This window comes from Rissa tridactyla, chromosome 9 (assembly GCF_028500815.1).
Source record: "Rissa tridactyla isolate bRisTri1 chromosome 9, bRisTri1.patW.cur.20221130, whole genome shotgun sequence".
Classification (NCBI taxonomy): domain Eukaryota; kingdom Metazoa; phylum Chordata; class Aves; order Charadriiformes; family Laridae; genus Rissa; species Rissa tridactyla.
Window position 1 is genome coordinate 11,153,116 of NC_071474.1, and position 25,674 is coordinate 11,178,789.

At 40.6% G+C, this 25,674-nt stretch overlaps 1 protein-coding gene across 5 annotated transcripts in view; it reads right to left on the reverse strand.

Moving 5' to 3' along the window:
* The window catches only part of ADAMTSL3 (ADAMTS like 3), a 205,567-nt gene that overhangs the window by 168,011 nt on the left and 11,882 nt on the right, over positions 1–25,674 (reverse strand). For 2 of the 5 annotated variants that reach the window (XM_054213632.1, XM_054213628.1), the window contains exons 1-2: positions 18,862–19,042; positions 17,452–17,543 (exon numbers count right to left, since the gene is read on the reverse strand). In XM_054213632.1, the coding sequence (XP_054069607.1) occupies positions 17,452–17,532 (81 nt within the window). In that variant the 5' untranslated portion in view covers positions 17,533–17,543; positions 18,862–19,042. Of the gene's footprint in view, positions 1–17,451; positions 17,547–18,861; positions 19,043–19,613; positions 19,734–25,674 lie in introns of those variants that run through there. The other 3 variants (XM_054213629.1, XM_054213631.1, XM_054213630.1) reach the window with 3 other exon arrangements.

Genomic DNA, 25,674 nt, shown 5'->3' on the forward strand with positions numbered 1-25,674 from the left:
ATCTTCAAAGAGGGGCCAGGTGGGAGAGGGTGTCCCAAAATTCTAGTTAAAGACAGACCACCCTGAATAAGCGTGTAAATAACCAAAACTGTTCTCCTCCCTGTTACCTCTAGCTGATGAATCCTTTCTCACCTGAAAAAAATTAGACTGTAGAGAATGCCACAGCCAGATGTTCCTTCTCAGGCTAACTTATGATTTACAACAGCTTAGCACATGAATGTGTCTAACACATGGTGAGGAAAACGTGATTTTTTCCACTGTTAGTTTTCCACCACTTCTGATAATTTTAGTGATATTAAGCCAGTTCTTCGTCTACTCTTCTTTCTCCACTGCATTAAGTCCCTTTGCAGGGTTTACGGACTGCGCAGCCTAGCACATTGACTCGGTCAGGCACATTTTCACAATAAGGAAGCAGTTAAATGGTCATGGCTCTGCTGCAGGAATGTTGGTTTAAGGCTATTAATAAGGCACATGAGGTGAATGCCTTTCAGCCAAGCCAAGCGCCCTCCACATGTGCACACCTGTTTCAGCATGATTTTAAAGAGAAATTCCCGAAAGAAACTGTTCACAGCACGCAGCCTCTAAGTCAAATGCATTTTTGCAAATACTCTAGAGCTTTTAAGTGTTTTGTGCTTTACTGATGTCAGGAATACTGATACACCAACCACCAGGTAAAGCATACTACTTCCTAGTAAGCCATTTTCCCCTAAGAAATTATCTTTTTCTTATTAGCATCTCTGTTGTTGTCATCTACCACTTAGAGATTATTGTCTGACTTCCAGCATCTTGATCATTCCCATCTGATCTGCTGCTGAAATGCTTTTCTCCTGATCCAGGCCCACTGTTTAAACACTGCAACTCACTTCTCCACGCATGCATCCACACAATTACATATTTAATTTAGTCTCATTTAAACCTCAGATTAACTATTCCCTCGATCCAGTGATGCCAATCTTGGTATCTTTGATCCATGCTGTCCTGGTTTGACATTTTCTTATGTCCTCTTAAATTTTTTGTGGGGGACAAGGGGTGGTCGTTCTCCAAGCGTTCTTTTCCTTTGTCTCTTATGAGTGAAAGCATCTCAAGCAGGGCAAGGTTTTAACTGTGTGTTGTATTGAGCCAGACACACTCTCCAGCATTAACAAAGCAAAGGCTGACTAGAAAAAGGTCAATAAGTGAATAATAAAGCAAATAATGTAACAAAAGAAGAAGAAGTATCCCCCAAAAAAGCAAAGTCTCCAAATCAGAAAAGACTAAATATGAAAGAGGACCCACCACTAATCTGAAGACTGTCCTTCCTGGTCACAATTCATCTGCTAGCATTAACTGACAGTATTTCACTTGTACACTTACTAATAAGCCGCCACTAAGATAACCGTGCTTCAGCTGTAAAAAGGTAGAGCAATTAGAAGCTCACATGACAGGCACCGCAGGCATCTGTTCACTGACAACTGTTAAGACTAATGGTCATTAGTTTAATGACTCTGATTTTTGCTCTTCTACATGATGTGTACAGTAATTCTTGAGGACTGATACGGGGAAGGGGAAAGGGCTCTTACTGAGGTGAGAAAAGATAAACACAGGATCTGCTGCTGGAAAGAATGAAATAAATCCTCCGAATGAACTGTAATTGCTGAAATGTTAAGAGGCACAGCTGAGCAAGTCCGACAAAATGAAATTAGAAACTGCTAATTCAGAACAGGATGCCTGCTGTAATCAGGATAGTTTCAACACTATAACTTTATCACCCATCTCCCATGACCAAAGAAATTTCATTACGCAGTTTTGAAATCATCCAGGTGATTACAGAAAGACATTCAATGAGCACAACAGCAGAAAAAGGTGAAGAATGGAGAACACTGAAGAACATCTGTAACTCAAAGGCAAGATATTGGCTAGTATTTTGGAATTTAAAAAAGTATGATGTCCTCTTAGATGCTCTGCATTTTCTTTTTAAGTATTTTAAGCATCAAGGGTCTTCACTGTGACTGATCTCACTAACATACAGTTTTTACCCCTCTAATGGTCTATATTTCAAATCCAACCAGTAGCAAGTATAAGTGATTAAAACAGGTACCGCAGAAGGGACATTGCAAGGTAGGCCATGTGATTATATTCCAAGTCACCCACCTCGTATTCTCATTCGAACAGCTGAAGTTGAGTGAATTGCTTCACTATGTGTGCATTACTCTGGGAACTTGGCTACCGTATCCACAATATGTGATTTGCCAATACATACCACCTGCACATTGAGGGAACGGAAGACCTTCCTGTGGAGGAATATCTTCCCATCCTGTGTGGGTGTACAGGAGCAGATGTGTACACACAGTGGATAGCTCCCAGGACAGATGAATTGAGACATGCCATAAGTCATGCACTGCTTTCCAATAATGATTATCTTTCCACAGGAAATTTAACAGAATAATTTTACTCCTTCAGAATACCGCATTGGAGTTCACGATGGCATAGCAGATGGCTAGTAAGATAGACTGTCTTGTTTCTGTCTCTTTTCTAGCAGTTCGAAGAGTCTAACCATAGGGGTGATAACTTTTCAGCATGTACCTAGTTACTGGCATTTCAGGGAATCTACTGGCAACTAAAAATTAGACACAGAACCAAACGCTAAGTAGAGGCTGTAGTCAAGCTACTGAAAAGCCCTCCTACCTTGACCAATACTGGAAAGGTTGTGGAGGGACCGACTCTTATTGTTGCTGCTGGTACAATTAAATCTCACTGCATTTGTCTCGCATGCAAAATGAGCAATTAGCTCTAAGTGACATAGACATCTTTTAGAAGGCGAGTCATTCAGCCTCCCCTGCTTCAGCAAAGTGGAAAGCACCACTATTTTTCTCAGAAGTAGCACAGCTACTAAGGAACAGCTTTTCAAAAGCACCTTTTATATACTGAATTCTAAAAGAGTACACATAGTCTTGGTTTGTCCACTTGACCTTGTCTTTTGAAAAGCTGTCATGCCTCTTGTAGGACAAGGGATACTCCATTCACTACTTTTAAAAACAGCAAGGGGAAGGGGAAATGCAGAGTTCCCAATACATGCCTGATTTCTAACCAACAGTGCAAAATCGCCTATTCCTGCATATCGAGCAGCTTCTCTTTTACTGCTACCATTTGCACATAAGGTTGAACAGAATTCTTGACAGCATAGTTTAATTTTAAAGATTTACAGAAGTGCACTATTCCTACAGAATATTTTTCAAATATTCCTGAGTACTTTTGGATGGATCTGTGGCAATAACCTCCCCTGAATTTTCTTATCCACAGTCAGCTCTTAGTTTGCCAGTACAAGCTAATGTGAGCTAGGAGGCCAACCCTAACAGTTCAATATCTAAAACTTTAGCATGGTTCCAGATTCTCATATGTTTGTCTTTAGCATTCTAAGACTTTTCAAAATACAGACAGAATCCAAGAACAATGGACTGTGCAAAGGCAGGGGAATAAATTCATCCGCCCTTTTATTTAATTGCGGAGGATTCCTTTTGCCCTATATATCTATGACTCCTCAGACTGAAGACAACCCTGACACTAGAAACAACTGAAGCTAGAACCTACACAATCAAGTGAATTTGCACAGAGGGGTGTGAAATACTGTGCTTTTCATGATTCAGTCGATCTATTCTTATCCTGCGTAATTTCCCTCTCTTCACATTCTCTCCTGCTTTACAAATTGTAAACAATAAGATAGTCTCACTCTCCCAGTTAGGCTGTGCTGAAGTTAACTGTGGCAGTAATCCTATTTTCATTTGCACTTTTTACAGGCCTGGCTTCCTCTGCACTTTATACAGACTAAAATGTTATTTTAAGAAGCCTAAACAGCATCCATTTTAAATAACAAGACCCAAGTATAAATCTTAACCTGTGTATTTCTCTAAGTTTGGCTGTACTTGGAATTATCAGTCCAGAACATCTCTATTTCAGAGCCCAGTCCTTTTTGCCAAGAGAGATGTTCTTTTATCCTGATTATAGTGAAAAAAGCCAATTTGCTGGCCTGACTCAGGCTGTAATTATTCTATGCCTTTATACAAGCTTTTTATAGTTCCTGGTAGAAAGGCTGAAGGGAATCCTACGCATCCACACAAGGTCTGAAATTTGTTGCCCTCTTGCAGAAAACCATCCAAAAATGACTGAATGAGATTTGTCCCTTCCCTATGTGCTTTTCCTTGCGTATAGTTAAGATGATGCACGCAGCATTTTCCCCCATTTTGTGTTACCAGCTTTAATAACAGAGGAAGGGTCTGACTGCAAATTGCTCTATAAAATAATACAACCAATTTCTCAAAAAAGCACCATTACCTACTTAAATAAAATCATCAAAGAATCAAGTACATACTTTAAAAGGAAACTTGGGACAATAATAAAATCTCCAAGTCAAAATACCTATGCCAACAAGATTTAATATGGCCTCTGAATTTCAAAATAAGCCAAAACTATTCATTCCTGCCATTTACAAAAACAGAATCATTCCAAATTGCCTAAAAGCCATAAGAATCCAGACCAATGACCATCATTTCACAGATTAATCAAATGCCTCGTGCAGACTGGGAAAACACAGGTCTGTGCTGCCCTCCTGTTTTTGCTCCTTCAGCATCAAGCCAAAACCTGATACCTATTTTAAATCAATGTGTTCCGTACTACTGCTTCCTGGGAGGCTGGGGGCTGAAGATACATAGAAAAGAGAGTGCCTTTCTCCCAGTTCTTAATGTATAAAAATTACATTAAAAATTTCCAGTAACATAACAGGAAACCTTGCACTTAAATCCTCAAGTCTACTGTGAGTGGACAAATAGAAAGAAAGGCCACCCCACTTATACATTCCACCTACTACTACTATTTTTCTCCTCATCTATATGAGAACTAGCCAATTTGTACTATTTTCAGAATAATATTCAAGGAACACAGGAAGTTACACACAGCACATTTTAAACAAAGTCAAAATACAGAAACCAAGTTCAACTTCAGTTGGGAAATGTTTTAAAGAAATTAAAGTTAATAGAATAAACCCTTCTCTGCAAATCTCTTCTTATAATTTCCTTTAGCTAAAGATAACAACATACTGAATTTAAGTCCATACATAACATATCAAATGCTTTTTTTTTTGTACAGAGGATGTATTCATAGCAGTTTGTATTTGCAACATATGCAGCAAATTATACTATTAAACACTTAATCCTAATAAAGTTTAAATTTCACCCCTAAAAATAAAGCTTGCACAAATCTTGCTGTACTTGAAATGGGATTCTAGAAATTAGCAATAAGAGTCATGGGTATCTATCATGACAATTAATAATTGAACATTTGAGATGTAAAATCAGCTGTTTAGATTGAAATGTTCTGATGAACTATTAAGGACAATTACGAATATTTTTTTCAATGGGCTAAGGTTTACTTTTTTTTTCATTTAAAAGGTATAGGAAAACAACAGATCGGTGAGAGCCCTGTGAGTCAGTTTACACGTGTGAAAAAACGTGAGCTCTTATGTGCCCTCCGTAGCAGCCATGAGGAGACTGATCCCACTGAGAGTCCTTTGCAGCTGCAGTGCCTTGCAGGAGAGCCGAGTTCCGCACCAATCCTCATGCAGATCCAGGGAGAGAAAAAGAACTACTGCAGCAGAGATCTTCTGGTACTAACAGCCCATATAAACAGCCCAGGCTGCTTGGGCAGCCCTCTGAAAAGAGGAACACATGTAGATGAGCCACACTAGCACTTTAAAAGCTGAACAGAAACTCATCAAGTATGAATGAACAGAACTTAACAAGTATCAACACAAATGCCTCCACAAAGAGCAAGAAGATCTTCTGAATGCAAGATCCATTAGAATCAAGCATGTCTACATCAGTCTAAATTTTTCAATTCAAGCATTCCATATATGACATATGACCTATCTAATGTTCATTATAGAGCTCTGAACAGGATTTTCTTCTAAGCTACTTTATTAAAAGAGCCAATTCCAACACAAAGGATAGATCAGGCAAGCAGGCCCCCATTTTACAAGGCCAATCATGCCACTGCAAGCCCCAGTTCGAGCAGGTAATTCAGTCTAGCAAGCTGCATCACCATTCAACATGAACCATCATTCCTCATTTTTCTTGACCCATCTTCTCATTTAGCTGCGCAAAAAGCTTTCTCAACCGAAAATAACACCAGGGTAAATAACTGCGTATTGTTTTTTTACAGCAGCCCTGTAACTTAAATGCAGAGAAGAGTCCATCAGAAACCTGCAGCTATATAACACTTAATTCAGAACAAAACTCCAAGAATTTGGGTCCTTCATCGCAAGGACAGGTTAATGGAACTGGACCTAACTTGTATCAGTCGAGGAATCACATTATTGTAAAAATTAGCAAACTGCCTAAGTAGCATGGAATAATTTCATGAAAGGCTTCACAGTACTCTGATTTTGAGAAGAGCTGGGGAAGAGCTAGCAGGTGCAAGGATGTTGTACCAGGAAACTCTTCTCTCAGGAGACCGGACAGAGTTGATGACACGGGAAACTTGGGTTGCCAACTTTCTACAGAGTATATAACCCTGAAACTCTGGGAAAATGAGTTGGATTATGAAGGTTGAAGAGAGAGGCCAGCCCATTACTGAAAGATAATCTAATTGAATTTTGCCAATTTTATCTGGACGATTACTCTCAAGATGAAGGCTAGTGCCACTTTTTCATTGCAGCTAGTCCGTTTTCTTCACTTCTCAGCTCCCTTCTTTCACAGGCCCATCTGGAGCTAAGAAAGCACATAAGTGAAAATTCCCTACAAAGGATTGGTTTTGTGCGGCTAGCTATGCTTTCTCCACACTTAATACAGCTTTTCTTGAGGAGTTCCTCCGAACTCAGTAACCTTACTCTCAGGAGTAAGGCATTCTTGAACAGAGTAAGACAATGTTGAGTGCTAATGGTGGAACCTAAAGGGTGGCTTTGACCATTCGGATCCAGACATACACGTTACTGGTTAATGTTTGCATAATTCATTCACATTTTGTGCCAGAGGAATCTCTTACTTCATGAGTTAAATTTTATTCATAGCTGAAGTCTACATTCAAAATAAGACTGGGCTATTATGTAGGCAAAGACTTATAAAAATTGAAAACTCCCTTTGAAACACATGCTTTCCAGTAAAAGCAGCTAGCAAAATGCAAAACACGGTCAACATTCCAACACCATGATGTCAATTTTCATATGCGCAGACAAAATGCTACATGTAGAAATCAAGTCTCTATCTTCTTTATTTGTGGTGTGCTTGTGTTCCCCTCTATTTTCATTAGCAGAACTGCACCATGCAGTGGAGAGTGCAACCCCTTAAAAGGTTCAAAGGAATCTTCTGAATATAGTAAACCTGGCAAAGAGTCACATTACTTTTAAAAAAGTGAATTTCCATGTTCTGCTTCAGTTCTCCTGAAAAATAGCGTACATGGTCTAAGGACTGGTTTTGATGTTTCCCTCTGCAGTAGTTCAGAGAAATTCCTGCCAACAGGGATGGTCTGGAACACCTGATAAAATGGTCTTCAATGACACACGATGAAAAAGTGACACGTAAAAACAAAATGGAAATCACTTCAAATTTTGCTAGGTTTATAAGCAACAGGCAAATTATCTTTTTATTATATCTGCCTTTTTTTTTTCCAGGGGGATAAATACAATCAATTTCCAAGAAAACTAACAGCTGCAGATGCAGCTTTAAATGCCACCTTCTCCTTAGCAGTTACGTGAAGAGATGAGATGATTCACAGCACACAACAGGAAATATGATAACCAACTGGTTAGCGCTAATGAAATTCAGCCTCAGTTTGCTTCCTATGGGCAGGCCTTACTCAGGAAAAGCTCCCACTGATGTCTCCAGCAAAGCACCTGCAGACTTCACTGGCACTGTTAGTCAAGTGCAGAGTGTTGTACTGTTGAAGAAGGAAGCCTGAATTTTACAAAATAAGGTCTCACTTGTGGCACAGTAACCTAATGAAGGCCACAGGGCTCTCCAGCCTGGACCTTTTTCAGGACTGAGGTTTTATAGTGCTTAGGCTGGAAGTCCTCATACTACCACTGATTCAATGTGAACTTTTGGCAGACAAGGAATGATGGGATGCTCCTACAGTACAGTTGAAGAGGACAAGGTCTTGCCTTCAGTGTTCTCAAGGGCTGGCCTTAACTTTTGAATTAGCAAAAAAGCCTACAATTCCTACATTTTCCCCATTTCTAAATAGTGGCTTCTATGTGACATATGACAGATGGCCCACAGAGGTCTAGATTCAGCAAGAAAAATAAGCAATTATAAACAAATACATCACTGGTGTTTGCTAAGGACATAATTCAAGCAAGTTCAAAAGATCAGAACAAGACCCACATGTTCTGTTATCCCAGCTAAGGCCCTTCTCAAGATTGTTATCTACAGGAAGAAATTTTCTCCAAGAAGAGATTAGTGTTCCCAGTACATCTCAGTTGCCCTTAGAGAAACTGTGCAAGTTTTTAAAAAGAATTAAAATTCCCCTCATAAATAAAAATTAAAAATATACAGAAAGTTTTCCCTTTCAAAGTAACATTGCTATTTAAGACTAGGTAAAGATTTAAAAGGTTGCACGTTAAGAACAGGTGATGCTAACAGGATATTTGAAAGGCCCATGAGACTTGCAACATTAAGTAAAACGTATTTGCCTACTGATCTAATTGCTTACTAATTTTCAAATCTATTCCCGCTGGATAAGTAACAGCATTTTAAGCCCAGCTCCTGGCATTAAAAATACATTTATAGTTTCCTCTTAGCAAAAGATAAACAGCTGCACAGTAAAAAATCCATATATTAAGATGGCATTCTGTAGGTTTTCTTATAGTTTTAAGCAACCTATTGTGTTCTAAATTTAACTGAAAGACATAGGAAGAGGAAATGGGAAAAGCATTTGGGTGCACAGTTTCACACTGGGGTGAAGGCAAGTGCTCACTCATGCAGGGAAAATGTCTGGAATATTTGTGTCTTACAAAGGACTGACCGCATAATGAAAGTGGAATTTAAGCCAAGCCTTATTTAGTAAAATATCAGAAGACATTTCTCTATTTATCTTGCTCAAGGAAATACTAGTGTTTGTTTAAAAACAAGACACTACTCAAGCAATTAAGCAAGATGACCCAAATTTCCTTGCATACTTTAAAAATCATTCCAAAACTTTAAAATTTGAAAATGCGCCAAAAACACAATGAAAGTGTTTGTAAAGAAAAAAAAATAACAATGTTGTAAAAATAAAAAATGTTCCAGGCAGACACAAAGAAGCTCAGAATGTAAGCACCAGCTGATCCCTGTCTATAGCCTTTCCACCCCATTCATAAAGGGAACAGAGCTGTCTACAGTACTCAAGCGCGGGCAAACCAGGAATTCACACAGTGAAAGGACGATGCTCTTTGCTTTGGTTTTACACCTTCCCTTCACAGCGTTTCCTACCATTCCATTGGCACTGTTAACTGCTGCCTAGCTCTGAGCTGGCTGTTCCATGAAAAGACTTACCTGAGAATCACCAGTCTAGAGGAGCAGTGTAATTGTTGGTCACATACAGCACCTTATATTCATATAAATAAAGTTATAAAATTGGGCCACAAAAACAGAGCTTGTTCAAGCATTCTTAACAGTTGGCAACATTAACAAAATCCCTACATAGCACACAGCACACACAACACATTTCTCCAGTGACAGATGTATTCCCTCTTCTGCTTTCTAACAAAAGCGTTGATGAGATCAGCTGAAAGAATCAGTAACACGTTGGATGTACCTGGCAGTTTCCAACAAGAACATCATCTACCAAGCAGGCAGTACTCAAGACGCTACTAAGCTATTGGTTTTTTCAGCCAACATCCACGTTAGTCAACCAGGGAACAGTTTAAAACTATTTGGAGACTCAAGAAAACAAAACACCAAATGAGTAATGACACTTTGAAAGCATCTAATAAAAGGAGACTCAAGAGAGGAAGCCAAATCATATTTTAGGGTATTTCATTTATTATCCATCCACAGAGAGCACTGGGCTTGTTTAGCCTTCTGCTTCCACACCACTGCTACACCGACAAGAGGCTGCAGTAGCTGGGAAAGCAAGGAAAACTCCCGTCAGAAGAGGCGAACCTGAACGTATCGGAACCAGTACTTGCACCAGTACTTGCACCAGTAGATGGCCTGGAGCAGTGACAAACACAAGCAGGGAAACAGCGGCAAAAGGCAGGGGGGGTGGATTTTTTTTGGAGCTAGTTAATTTCTTGCTGAATCAGACAGCTGGGAATAAAGCCAGTTTCTGTAGCCTTCTCAGAGCTCCTGCAAGGTGCAGGCCAGAAAACACTTAGTGCCAAACAGAGCTTGAGAGAACACAACCCCTTACTCTTCGCATTCTGTGGCAGCGCAGGTGGGCCCATGCCATCTTATTTCTATGACACTGAAAGGCACTAGATGAGGCAGCTAAAACTCTCTTCTTTACCTCTTCATTTACTATAGTGAGCCTCTGTAGGTCCTTTCACATATACACGCTACAAACGATACCCTGTCTGCTTGCACGCACTGACAAGACATTGTGTCCTATAAATTTTAAGCAGCTTTGATTTTTGGCAGAGCACCTGATGACAGAAAAAACATTACATAAATACAGAAATACATGTTTCCACATATAAACAAATGCACCACTTATTTAATGCTACAAAACAGCATCATTAACCAGTTGGAACCTCCCAGCGCGACACAAATGACAACAGTTAGCATACAACAACAATCTAGTAATTGCAATCGTAAATGCGTTTTTAATATCGTTTCACAATTTAGTCGAGCTGACTTGCATTCACTGTGTTTCTAGTGGATCCAGAAGCATGACAAACTGACATTTCTTGGAAACCACATTTCTCAAAACAGACTGAGAATGCTGTTCTCATTTTCCCTCCATAATGATGTTAATTCTAATAAATATAAAATTAGAAACAGAAATAACATTGTTCCTAAACAATTTATGTAATATGCTGTCTGGAAGGGATATATTAGGCCAAGTTTTCAAAAACTGCCCTCCCTTTATAAACGCGTGATGCTTGTACTTGCACTTCTCAACTATTATCAAATATCTGTACACCCAGGTACTAGAATTTAAACACCAGGAACCTATTCTTTCAAAAGAGTTTTAAGGGTAAAACGTTTGGTTTGATCAGCTAAATATGACGACAAACGCTTAGCCAGACTTTTGGACGTGCCTAAGGCACACCTAATGCCTGGTTCCACTGGATTAATTGAAATTTACCCTGTTATTTCTTTTAAAAAAATCCGGCTAAGTACATACCAATACAGTTGAGTACTTATCAGTATTTGTGTTTAACTTATGTCTCAAGTCTTACTGAAAGTCATCCAAACAAAGGCTCCATGTAACACAGACCCTTCCGAAAATGCTGCCATATCTGCAGTAAGTTTAGCACCCTTGCCTAGCTGACAGTCGCCAAAAAGGGAGTTTGTAGAACTGTACTTCCTCCTAGAAGTTGGAGTGAGGCCATTTTGAAAATATGGCCCTTAAATTCAAAAGCACTTGACAGTCTACATACTTCTCTTATGTGAAACAAAGTTACAGACATGCTTTCGAAACCTAAAGGACTATCTACCAGTGCCAACGAAGTGAGTGCAGAAGGCATATCAGAGCTGCAGTGCTATACAGCTCCTATGTGCGTCTTAGCTGTCTGTCCAGAGTGGCCATGGCTATATCCAATGTCCTGCCTGGAATGTTGTGTTCACGAGCAAACTGTACTTCAAAAACAAACCCACTCTTTCACCATGCACAAAGTCTCTCTGTTTTACTGAGATTTTGCATAATACGAATTACACTGGAATTGTTCAAGTCAGACTGTGTTGGACTGTACGCAGCCACAAGACTTTATCACCAGTATTATCAACTATATAAAAACTTAACACCACACTGACTTAACAGGAAAGCACAACATTTGCACAGTATGATATAACTCATGCCCAAGGATTTCTTGCATAACCTTACAACATAAACAAGTATAGAGGCACAATTATAAATCTGCTCCCACTATCACTGAAATTAATACATTTTACTGCTTCATTGCAAGCCTCGTTATATTCGGTGTTTACTTAAACCCTGGCTCCTAGAGTCAGGTGAGCATGGAGAACTATTTTAAGAAAAGCTTCAAGCCCAAAAATTGCAGATAAAGACATAAATATGTGAACCCTACAGGTGCTAGAAGTAAAAGCAAATAAAAAAGACTCAGATTTTAAAAATATAAGTTCTTCTGAAGCAAAACTCATTATTTTGGATGGCCAAATCATGATTTCTGAATGAACGGTAAAAGGGCTCTAATATCAGTACAATCAATCACGTACATTTTCTGTGACGCAAAGGCAGGAATGGAATTTGGTGCCCCGTGCGAAACTGCCACCTCAGTGCCATTTATGCCCCAATTTGGTAAGGAATATGAAGGGTCCAGCTGCACCAAGCAGACCTGAATGAGTAATTACCAATGACTAAGCGTTCAAGTATCTGCTAAAACCGAGGATTATCCTAGAGCTATGATTTCATTTCTTCGCTACTTTTTAATTTAAAGAGAAATTAGAAGCCACTGGCTGTTGTGAGAGATTATTCTACACTGAAGGCTTCTGTAAAAGTGTCCGATTCTCAGATACCTTGCTTTGGAACCAGCGATTTGCAGCTCTACACGCAACTGATTTGAGAGTCCCTGCCAAATTTTTAGTGTAACCTCAATAAAAATTATCATTGCAGTGAGCACTGCTACCCACGTCTGAAGGTGTAGATACAGAATTTGAAAACTATCTTTGCTGCATTGGAATGAATGGGTTCGGACGGTGCTTGAGCTGGTTTTCCTGAGTTGTATCACTGCAAGCATCGCTCATAAAAGCTACGATAAAAATATTTACTAAGAAAACAAAAACAAATAAAAGAGATAGTAAAAGAATCCCTTCACTGATATCATCTGTACTTTGGGTCATCTCCCATAGCTGAATTAAATTTTTTATACCTTTAAAAAAATAAGCATTCATACATAGTCTGCATCTCAAGTCACAAGACAGATTCACCACAATTTTTCTGGCAATTCAGCTCTTTTCAATTGTAAATTGGGGGTAACAGCAGTTCAGATCCTATGAGCACTGGCTGAGCAATCATTATTAGTCATAACTTCAAAGCAGGTTTAGAAACTTACATAAGTTTTCTGGTAATGCTGTCACTGAGTTACAACCTTGTCAATATCAATGAATATTTTAAGTCAGAACACTTCTACAGAGTCTCAAAAGTGTTATTTCTCTGTAGAGGCATTTCAATCTTCAAACTACGGCTAAAACCACAGGCCTATGGAGGCTGATGGCAAAACTCCAGATGGATGCAGAATTGCAACCTGCCTACAAAAAAGGAAAACTGCTTCAGATTCAACTCTGGACTTGCAAAACTTATCCGGATATTTTTGCCTAAAGTTACTGGAGATTTAAGAATCCTTACTATTGTGTGGCATATAGATCGTAATCTATTTTCTGACCATTGGTGCACAACACATTCAGTAACTGTAACACAATATTCCAAAGGTTTTCCACAAAGATGGTCTCCAAGCCCGCTATGTCATATGACGGACATCAGATTTTTGGCCTTGCAAAACTCAACCTTAAAGGCATTTACTATGTTGGTAGTTTTTGGCATATTGGTTATGGCAGAATCATTTTGAATAAGATAATGTTTTCAGTATGTATACCCTTTATATCCAAAATATCACAGATAGTTAGAAAAAAAAAAACAACACCATAACACAGGGAGGGATTGCAGAAACATAAATCACGGGAGCAACCAAAAGTTTATTCAATGAAGATGTGACCTATGAAACTTTCCCTTCCACAGAAACCCAGAGCTAATGCTTCTTAAATATCCAGATATGGGGTCTTTGCTGTTATTCCCTCCCCAGACATTAGCAACCTCATGGTCTTTGGAGGCAAAATGGACTGACTGGTAGAGGGTTTCATTTGTACTGCAGGAGCCTAAGAAAATATCAGCAGATAGCTGATTTGTAAACAACATACCAGAAAATAAATCTAAAATGAATCCATGTGTAAAATCCTCGATGACATATTTGTCTGTATGAATCTGCTAGCCATCATTTCTTGCTCCCATTAATCCACTAGTAAGTATATGCAGATACACAGTTTTACATGTATTTTATAACAAATATAACAGCATCTAGTTGAATGGTGTAATAAAATGTTACCACAAGGTTAAGAAAGAGTTGGTTACCAGGCTAAACATCCTGCCTTTTCAATTACCAGTATGGAACCACCCGTACTTGAGAGATCGCTTAAAACCCAGCAAAATCAGTCTTGGATACTTCTATTTTGTTTACTAGCTCAACCATCTCCAAAAATCTGTAGTATTGATTGCTCACCTGCTGCCATGTGAGAAAAACTAAGAGGCTTTTACACCGTATTTAGCAATAAATACACATGAATGGTTACATTCAAGGCCAAGGATATAGTTAATGTTCACAAATACATATAGTCTGTGGAATACAGTAACTTCTTTGGATAGATTCATCATTTAAATCTTTAGATTTAAACAGAATAGATGTTTAGAAACAAACAATGAATTATTCCATCTTACTGCTACCATTTGGGGCGGGTGTGTGTGTTTGTTTTTAAGAAAAAAAAAACATACAGACATTATTTGCTGGTATTAGCATTGGTTTAGGCTAATACAGTTGCATTCATTTCCTTTATATTGGCACAGACCAGAAAAAGTAGGCTCTATGTCTGCACAGTCAAGGCTAGCCTGTAAGTGATCTCCTCCTGAATCATTTATGCCACTGCTCTTGGGCACAGAAGAGATTTAACGAACAGGCAGCTCAGCAATGCTCAGTGGTAAACTGTTCGTTGGGTTATCCTAGGAAATCGAACTTCCCTACCTAGTATAGCGACCAATCTGCCCTTGACAAAACGTCAAACTTGAGATGCTGCACAACTGTAAGGGCAGAGTTCGGTTTGGAGCCCAGCTAAGCCCCGTGCTGTGCCTGTTACCACGCTGTGAAGAATCAGAAAGGGCTCCTCTAACCAGAGTTAACTTCCATTTCTTCTCAGTAACAGCTACCTCTTTTTCACAACTTCTCATGTTAAAGTTTTCTTTGCGTTACATTCATACCACATTTCCACCACATTCTTTTAGAATGGTCATTATTTTATCCTGTACCTGCCTCAAGCAGGATGAAATTAATCAATTGCACATAAGTGACGTGACATAGACTTGTGACCTTGCCCAGCATCCAATTGTTTCTAATTGATTAGCTCCAGACATAAGCACTTTAATAGCCAAAAACAACACAAGTGGAAGCTATGGTACAATATCAGGGTAGAATGACTGTGTGTGGTCCATATAGTATGGCCCCAAGCAACCAATTAAAGAATTAATGGTTATTGGATACCAAAAATGTTATGTTAAATAATATAAAATATCTTTAATGTGCCTAAAATTGTGATAAAACACATAAAACTTAGGAGCAGAAGGGCCTCCTACAAGACTGGGGTTAAGTGCTAATGATTCAAATATGCCAAATAGATTAGAATATTTTAAAGCACAATCAAGACCAAAAAAAATTGACCTGGATTGAAATGTTCATAAAGCTGCTCACAATAGCCTATTGATTACTACAATGTGTTTGGGTTGTTTTTATTATAAAGAGACAAGTGAAGCTATGCCAAACCATTCGTGGAGAAGAGGAAACTATGCCACTACTGGTTCCAGTTCTACAATAAGAAAAATATGAAAGAAAAAAAAAACAACACAAAAAAAATATTGTAAAAGAAAAATGGTCTCTTCATAACCAAAAAGGCCCAAACACAAAGTTGACATTTCCCTTCTCTGAACTTCTATTCTCATCTTGAACAGAACTATTAAGTGAACTTTACATACTACTTTCTGAGTGTTTTATAGGGCCAGTTTTTACAGCATCACTCAACTGCTTGCACACAAAAATACAAGCTGAACAGGCACAGCAAATCAGTAACATTTTTGTTCTTGCATAAGAAATATGCAAACAAAAAGCAGAAGATCCCACTGTTGCCCTATCTACTTGGACATTCACTGAATGCACTGCATTTTACTGCACAATCAATACGAATAATAATCTTTACCTTAATGGTGAGTCCTCTAATCAAGTAAGCAGTGTACTTCCATGACTAGCTGCAGCCATAATACAGATACGGGAGGTGTTCATCAGCAGGTAGCTGCCAAATGACTCGCAGCACACAGTGCACTCAGCAGTGCTACTGAGAGTGGGTTGGAGCCCCATTCCCACTGCCTTAAACCTCAAAGACCACCCTAAATCGCTCACAGCTTACTCAGTTGTTTAGTACGGTCTCCTCAGTTCTTCATACTCCTTCTGAATTTACTTTTGCCTGCTGTATTATCCTTCAATTCAAAATTCTTCAGGATGTACACTTATATAATGCCCAGCACATCAGGCTCCAGTTTGAAACCACCATTTCTCAGCATTGCAATAGTAGAGTCATAGAATCGTCTAGGTTGGAAGGGACCTTTAAGACCATCGAGTTCAACCGTCAATCTAACACTGGCAAACCACCACTAAACCATGTCCCTAAGCACCACGTCTACCCAACTTACAAAAGGTACACAACAGTATTACTGTAAACAGCATCACTGATTTTATTTAAAACCAAGACTTTACTTTTTTTTGACAAAACTACTACAATACTTCAAAAAATGATGCTATTTATTTCAAGAAATATTCTTCAGTTTATTTAGCTATGCTTTTTCAAGGATTTCTGAATTTGGGTGTATTTAAGACTGAAGAATCCTTGAAACATTCTGTGCTGTGGGAACTATCAGTATAGAGAATGACATACTATAACAACATCTCTGCTGCATGCCAGCACACCATATTTCTTGAAATACTCACTTCTTGGAACAGATTAGGCTCAAGTGTCAGGCAATAGATCAGTTGGCAGCTATGGTTTTCCTCCATGGTTCCTGTATTCATTGAACACTTGAAGCAAAGATCTTTTTGGACCACCTTCCCCCCCCAACACTGACTTCCAAGTGCTTTAGATGTTTCTACCCAGGTATTCATATAACCCTTGTCACTTACAGTATCTTAACATTTATCAGGTGTTAAACCTCCTGGGAGCAAAGAGCAGCTGTGCTGTCTAGAAAGACCCATGGCATTACACACCTGGCAAGATCTCCCCTTGGTCCCCATACAGTGAAGTCAGGTAGAATATTACTAGGAGGAGAGAGAATATTCATTTCCCACATGGATGTCTTTTAAATTCAGGAAAACCTTCTCACTGGGAGCCTTTTATTTACAGTGCAGTTCCTTCAGCAGTGGAGAAGGTTTTAAAAAAAACCAAAAAGTAATTCCAAGTGTGCAGCAAGATCATCTGATAAAGGACCGGGCATGACAATAGCAACAAATTCATTACCTACCTGTAGATGAGAATAGATAGCAATAGCAAGCCAAGTGATCGCCCAGGAGAGCCCTGTTGCTTTAGGGCTGGCCATCCTCATGCCTTGGGGCTCTGCTGAGAGAAATTGTTTCAAGTTACAAACAAAATCAAGTGGGCTCTGCCAGAATTTCAATGACTAAAGCAAACCGGGCAAAGGCATGGAACCAGCCTTTGGAAGAAACACAATGCAAACACCGGAGTTTTGTGCTGGCCAGAGCAGCAGACGCGCAGTGCATGCCATGAGCACAGCCTGCAGGGTGAGGTAGTTCCAATTAAGCAACAGAAAGGGGGGAAAATGAAAGATTTGGGGAAGCTGGCAATAGTGAGCAAGTTTGATTATCTCTGGAACATAGGTCAATTTATCTAATTGGGAGCCACTCCCATCTTGATCTCCAGAAGGTAAAATCCAAGGAGCACAGGATTTCTGACGTACTGCTCCAGCACTTTCACCCAAAGCTGAGAGCCCAGCCCTGGGACTTCAGCAGTCATTTGCGCTGTCCTTGACAGCTCTGATCATGACAGCTCAGAGACTAAGTGATCAGGGAAGAAAAAAAAAGATTCCATCAATTTAGCAATCATCACCATTACAGGGCCAACATGAAACCGTCAGTCACTTTCACTAAAAACTTCAATTTAAAATTGCCAACAAGAAAATAGATCATGTAACAATGCTGCTAATTCTCTTAATTCCTACTGTCAATGCACCTTTTTGCCTCAGACTATTCATTACCACAGTGATCCCAAAATAGTACAAGTTCCACACACTCCTAATACACATGCACACAAACAGCCCTTCCTCCCCTCCTCCCAGCCACCACCCCACTATTTCGCAAAGCCCCACAGTGAACGCAAATCTCTCCTTCACAAAAAGTACTCCTTTCTAAAAAGTCAGATCTCCCAAAAGAAAGCCACCCATCCAAACAGTTCTTGCACCTGTCAAATAAACATAATAAGGATTCCTTACAGAAATAAGTGTTTTATTCCCTCCCTCAAAAAAAAAAAAGTTCCTCTCCCTCCCAAAACTTTTAGCACCTCTAGATGCTTTTGTCATTCAAGAGTTTCAATCAACTATAGCAATAAGAGAAGGAATATATTTTAACACGCACACCCCCCCCCCAGGCATCGCTGAGAGCCACAACTGGCAAAACACACCAGACGCCGGTACTTCACAGGTGTCGGTGCCTGGGCTCCCCAAGGGCTCTATCAAGCGACCCGCGCCTCTGCCCTCTCGGCCGCCCCTCGCTCACGCTGAACCCGACCGGCCCCTTTTGGGGAGCCGCCCGCGGGGCCCGGCCCGGGAGCCCGCTCGGGGAAGGGGGTCGGGGAGACTGCCGCTGCCCGAGGGGTGGCCCGGGCTGCCGCAGTGCTCCCCTCCCCCGAGCTCACCCACCTGGTGCGGCGCCCGGCTCGGCGGGGAGCTCGCAGCGGGGCTGGGGCCGGGAGGGAGGCGGGGAGCGGGTCCGGCACCTCCGGCGCCTCCTTCCCGCTGGCGGGGCAGGGGAGAGCCTTGCCTGTCACGGCACCGGGGATACAGCATCCTGCATCACGAGCGGCGGCCCCTCCCTCACGCCAGGCTCCAGCCCACCGCCGCACGTTAGCCAAGGTCCTAGAGGCTGCTGGCGGCGGGCCGCCCCCGCCCGCCCCGGCCCGGCCCGGCCAGAGGCGCCCGGGCGCCTCCACCTGCGGCGCGGGGCCGCGGCCCGGCCCGACGCCCGCTCCGCTCCGCGGCACCCCCCCGCGCAGCCACCGCCTCCCCGGCCAGAGCGAGCGGGCGGGCGGCCAACGGGGCCCGGCGCCCTCCCCGGCTGCGGAGACACCGGCGGAGCCCCGGTGTCGGCGGCCGAGACCCCGGCGGCCCGGGACCGAGCGGTTCGTCTTCCCCCGAGGGGCAAAAGCTACCGTGAAGTCAGCCCCCGAATCTGATGCAAAGCAGCTTCCAAAACCACAACCATCCTGTGTCTCATCTCCAAGTAACACTCACAATACAGCTGCAAATCTGCTCGCACACCGAGGAGGTCTTTAATCATGCTGCCCTCTACGATATTTTTAGATTTCCTACTGTAAATCTGACGAGTATGTCTCGTAGGACAGCTTTGCTCCCGTTCTCCCTCTCAGCTAAACAGGAACACTAAAATCCTCTACCTTTGCGCTACGGCTTCCACTGATGTCCCAAGCTCTCGTCGAGTCCGCTAAGAGCAGCACGTAGAAAAAGGGCTATTATCCCTGCCACTGAAGTTAAAAATATGCTCCAGTGAACTAAACATAACCGATGAAGAGTTTGTTCAAATATGTTGCACTGGAAACTTTTCCAATCTGTTTAGGTTTCTCACCAGCACGGGAAAGCGCCTCCTCCATCGTTAGGAACAGAGTGCCCTCTGCTGAAACTAGGCTGACAGAGACCGGCCCAAGGCGCGGCGGGGACCGGGGAGCCGCCAGCACGGAGCGGGGGGAGCCGCCAGCACAGAGACCTCCGCCGCCTCCCTGCCGCTGTCGGGCTGCGACTGCTCCGTCTGCAGGTTCACCCCGACAGTTGAGGCAAGCTGTTCCTTCCAGTCTGCACATTATCACAACAACAGGCTGTGTAACAGGCAAGAGTAGAGAGCTAAGGACTCAATCTTTTCTTTTTCTAATACTGGTCAGATGAAAGTGTATTAACTTTCTGGGAAGCTTTGCGTTTCCATCCATTTCAGTTGCTGCAGTTACTTAACCACATAGCCGTTTAACTATGACTTCAGTTATATCCCAGCAATCTGTTATCTTCACCAAAGATACACAGGTGCAGGCAGCACATACTTCAGACTTGATCACAAGTGGTTTTGAAGCCAGAATTTAGCCATTAGATCAACTGATGCGGAACATCAATTTTCCTGTCCCAAAACTACGACTGGTAGTACTACAAGAACAAAACCAAAGGATGTTCACAACTGCAGGATGAAGCTGTCCCTCAAGACCTGCTGTCTAGTTAGGAACAAACACAGTTTGCACCATCCCTATTTAGAATATCGCTTCTCTTAAAATTATTTACTACTCAATAGTGAAGCAGTCCCCTGAGTCCCTGAAGCAAAAGCTGCAGAACAGGCTATTAATTTGTCTGCCAGATGGGGAAATTTAGACAAAATAGCTCTGGCTATGTTCCTAGCACTGGTATCAGCCATAGATTATATTGAAAGGTTTGGCCCTGACATTCTAATAGCATTTTCCAAATTTGAATGCTGGTCATTTTTTCCCTTCTTCAGTGCTACTCATCTTTGTGTTCTCTACTTTCTCCTCTCAGCTTACTCTGATCCTTTCCTTCAACGCTGCCCCTGGTTGTTTGCTTCAGATCACTTGGCTGTGTACATCCCTAACCATAAAGAATAATCAAACATCACATATGTGAGTCTAAGAAAAGTGTGCTCATCTCCTGCAACAAATTTGAGAGTAGAAAGGAAGTGCTATAATAGGAAGTAGCCTGGGTTAGACAGCTCACATCACATTCACTGACTTAAGTGAGGCTGCTGCTTCCTTGTGTGATCTGGATCTTAGATTATAGGCCCTATGTCTGCCTTCATACAGCGTGTAAGAAAACAGAGGTAAGCACCTGCAAGCGTTACACCCCAGGCAGATTTCAGAACCATCATTATAATAAATAATGCAAATACCTTGTGATACCTAGCTAGTAAAACAGCGATTGGCAATATGTCTTGCCCAAGCTACTGAAATAACAGCGGTGTTAACTCCATTCTCCCCCACTGCCCATGGTCTGGTTTTGCTTTTATTACATTGAAGTCATCCTTTTTGTGAAGAAGATGAGCACCCAGGAAATAACAGTATTTGAAGCATAAAAATAGCCTAGGCCTACGGCTGGAAACTACACAGGGGTTTTGACAGCTTTTAACAGGGCATTTTCCTACGTTGATCTCATTCCCATTGAATCCTATTTGTTGCCTCCCATATCCAATTTAATTTCTTCACCTCTGCCTCACTCCACACCACTGCCACTTTACTCTCTTCTCTCCAGACTCCCACTGAACCTGGAAGTTTTGGGATTTTCACTCCTGTTGGAGATCTCCATAACACCTTCTGCTGAGTCAAGCAAAAGCTGAAAGAAACTCAGGTGTCCAGGCAAGGTCTGTTTGACAACAACCACTTCAAAATTCAGAGCACCTGCAGCTCCATGATAGACCCCTTCAATATGAACCCTAAAGTTAAAGGCCACAAGCTTAGAGGTCCCAGAAGCCTAATTTTCATCCCTGGAGGAGTTTTTCAGCAATTCTGCAAAAACTAATTGACCACTCAAGTTTAAAAGAAATCATCATTTGCTAAGGAAATATTTAACTTCCCTTCTGCTCACTCTCTCTTGTCTGCATGGATTATAAACACTTTAGGACAGGAACTATTATTTTTTGACTATTACACTATGTTTGCTCAATTGCTGGTCCAGTGTCAAGTCCTTTAGGTACTACCTTATTAGCACTTTCACCACACAATCCTCTAACTCTCCCTCCTCATGCTACATTAGTTTGGCAGAGCTGGTATAAGATTTTGAATGGGAAAGAGTAGTGATGCTCTTAACACTCAGAGTTCACATGCATAATTCCTGTATTTGTCTCTTATTATTAGCAATGCTTTTTTATTACATACATGCTTTTCTTCTGCTGCTCTCTGAAATACACATCATCTAAATGACATTAAATGAGACAGCTGTAAAGCCCTTACTATTCATAAAATTGTGAAATATGGACTTTCACACTTATTATTTCATTGAACACATAATCATGATCTCGTCCATCTGTACAGCTGGCATGGTCTCTCACGAGAAAGCTGGTTGGAAATATGATGGTCTTATCCTTTGTTTTATACTGACTTAAGACCATGTGTCTTCACTACCAAACACAACCATGAAATATTTGGTCATTCGTTGATTTGCATTCCATTGTAACAACAGAAAATTTCAACTTACACTCAACAGTGCAGGAAGAAAAGACAGAGAAAAAAGATCTTGCAAGATATAACTAAGGGCAAAACTGAAAAAACTTAAATCTCTGGTCTGGTAAGCAAAAACCTCTGTTCAATTACATGATAATCACCAGCTTTCACTCTCTCAGTGAACGTTACTAGAAAGTCTTCTATTAATCTAAAAGAAACCCCACATTTCTCTATTTATCTTTGTCCTGAAATGCAGGTACACATAATTCTTCAGCAGCCTCCACTTATATAGAAATATTCTCTCAAAACAAGTTCAGCTAAGCAAATCTGACTATCATGAAGGCCATTCTTTCATCATAACAAAAGTTTATACTACTCAGGAAAAAATACTTTTGGCTAAACTACAAATTTAAAATCCATTGAAACAGTGCAGAACAACATTTGGCTCATAAATCAGGATTATGTCTAATGAATACCAAAACTGGAAGTATCCTGCCGAGGCCCCATGCAGAAAACAGGATTTTGGTTTGAGGTCTCAACATTATCAGTAATAGTATCAATCAGCACCTGATTGACTAATAAAAGGAAAATGTTAAATTTCCTGTAACTAGAGTCATGAGGGCCCTGACACGGTATAATCAGCTCTTTGGCCCTGCATTGCATTTGTATAGGGTGCTTGTTTACCCTGAAATAACAAGCTCTCTGGGGTAGAGAGCAATCACGCACTGTCACACTTCACAAACGTGTTATACCCTATAAAGAGTAGAGCCTCTATTACTATAAAGGTACAAAGTTCAGCTACAGCACTGTGTCTTTGATTTCTTGGTGTTATGGAACCCATTGCGTTCCACATTGATCCTTGCCCTGGGCTTTGGAAACAGCTCCATCAACATAGTAAGTAGAAAAAAAATTCTTGTGGCTTAAAGAAAGAAAAACTACTTATGTATAAACCTAAACATTATAGAAGAAAACTACTGTCTTCCTCTCAGTTTGTGTTTAAATGAATCTAGCATTAACCAATACAGTGTATACAAGTGGTCACTGTTTCAAGTATTTGAATAAATATTTGTCCTTTCTTGTCTCTCAAATTCCTTTTTATCCTCAAGCAAAGCAACTTGTGGCTCTTTTGCATATTTATGATCCTGTACAGTAGTAGCAGATGCATTAAATTTCATGACTCTCCAGAACAAACACATCTTGATTCAGATGGCACATACTTACTTTTTGTTGTAGTTCAGTTTCAGAGCCCTAACTAAAACACTAGAACCAACATTTTGAGATAAATTTACAATAAGCTTACATGATCATGTTGTGGTTTTGCAGCATACCTTTTCAAAAGGATTTAGGTGCTTATTGCAGGCATAATTAGAAAACAGGAACTTTTATAGATGAAGATTGGATGCAGATAAGTCAAAATGAAAAATTCATCGCACAAGTAAAACAGCTTTGGTTTATTTACACATAGCTATGTGTTCTTTAACAGAGCTCTTTTCCTAGATTGCAAAAAAATGCAACCCCACTGAGGACTGTAGATATGCCAGATTTGAATTCCTGAACTTGTCTGCCCTATTCTTCTCATGCAACAACGACAACGATCTGTTTTCCTCAGTCGGTGATGGTCCTGACTTCTGTGATTGTTAAAAAAAATGTTATTAAGTGCTATGCGAAGGAGGCAACATTTGGTGATAAACAGGGCTCTGAGGAAATCAGTTATGTTGCAAGTCATGTGCAACAGACAGAGGGCAGCAGGACAATTACTGCCCTCACTGTAATGGTTCACCGGGGAAAAGCAAGAAGAGTGAAGTAGGTGACCTGAGTCTCACAGGATGACCTGTGCAAGTCACTACATGAGTGTCTAAAGATGCACACCAATATGGAAACAGGAGAAGAGAACATAAGCACAGAACAAACGGTGAGAAGGAATGAGAAAAAAAGGACAAGGTTAGAAGAAATACATGACGCATCATAAGGAGGAATACTAGTGACAAAGACAATGTGGTTATGAAAGCAGAAGATGAATGATTAATGTAGGAAAATCAGCAAAACCAGAGGAAAGAATAAGCATGGGTAACAGTTGAAACAGATTAAAAACTTAAATTCCCAAAACAAAAGTGAGGTCACCAGAAAGTAGCTTCAGAAAAGTGACATTGTGCATCAAATATTCGACAGTAAGAGGAACAAAATTTCCACTTTCTCATACATAGTTTGTGTGTCAATACAAATACAGAAAAAAAAAACAACAAAACCCATAACATAAAATGGTCACACAGTTGTGTAACCTTGTGTAGGTGGGAACAAAGCAGCAAATAAAACTTGAAGCCCAAATCCAAGAAGGTACCAACAGAGGATAGAACCCCAGCTCTATCTGTACAGTTGAAAGTAAACATGAGGACAGAAAGCAAGGTTGAAATTCACTTCTGATTCTTTTGTTCTCTTCTACTTGCCAACTTCTTTTGCTATGCTGGCAAATGCTCTTGAGTTGCACATTTACAGTCTTCACTGAGACTACATTGTGAATAATTAAAAAGAAAAAGTATCCATTCTCCTCACCACAGCCAGGCTGCAGCTCTTGTGCTCCATATCAAGCGAGGTATTGAGTGAAGTGCAATAATAGTGGGATAAACTATTTGTTCTCTATGAAATGGATTCAACTCATCTCAACTCAGCAATATTTCCTAGATATAAATTAAGACATTTTTGTTATTATATTCTACTAAAAGAGATAGAAGTGACTTCATTTTCACAAGGGACTCAGATTTGACTTAGCTTTCGTGGATCAGAAGTGGTTCCTGGCTCCTCTAGAAGCCAACAAATGCATTCGTTATTCTTATTAACAATTGGTGATGACATAATTGAATACAATCTATTTGACAATGAGGATAAAGAAGGGTTAGCAAGATTTGGTGGACAGAGGGAAAGAAAGTTTGTAAAGCTCCAGACTCACAGTTTGGAGCTCCTTAGTCACCAGAAAACCAGCTTATTTTCCACTTTCCTTCATATTTTCCTCTTTGCTTGCTTTGTTGCCTTATGCTATGAGAAACCCTCATGATCTCTGACATTTCTTCAAAGTTTGACACTAGTATTAGTAAAGACTATCAAACAAAATTCTATTTTTGCGGACCCATGCAGTATCCTAAGACTTCTTTTCTTCCCTGTTCTGTATAGACATTCCTTACAGACCTTAAGGTGCATTCTACATAAAACTGGAAGAGAACATACATCTTCAGACAGCGAGCCAGATTCTAGTCAGAGCAGTAGCGACACAAGCCATACATAGGAAGAGCTTCTCTGCATT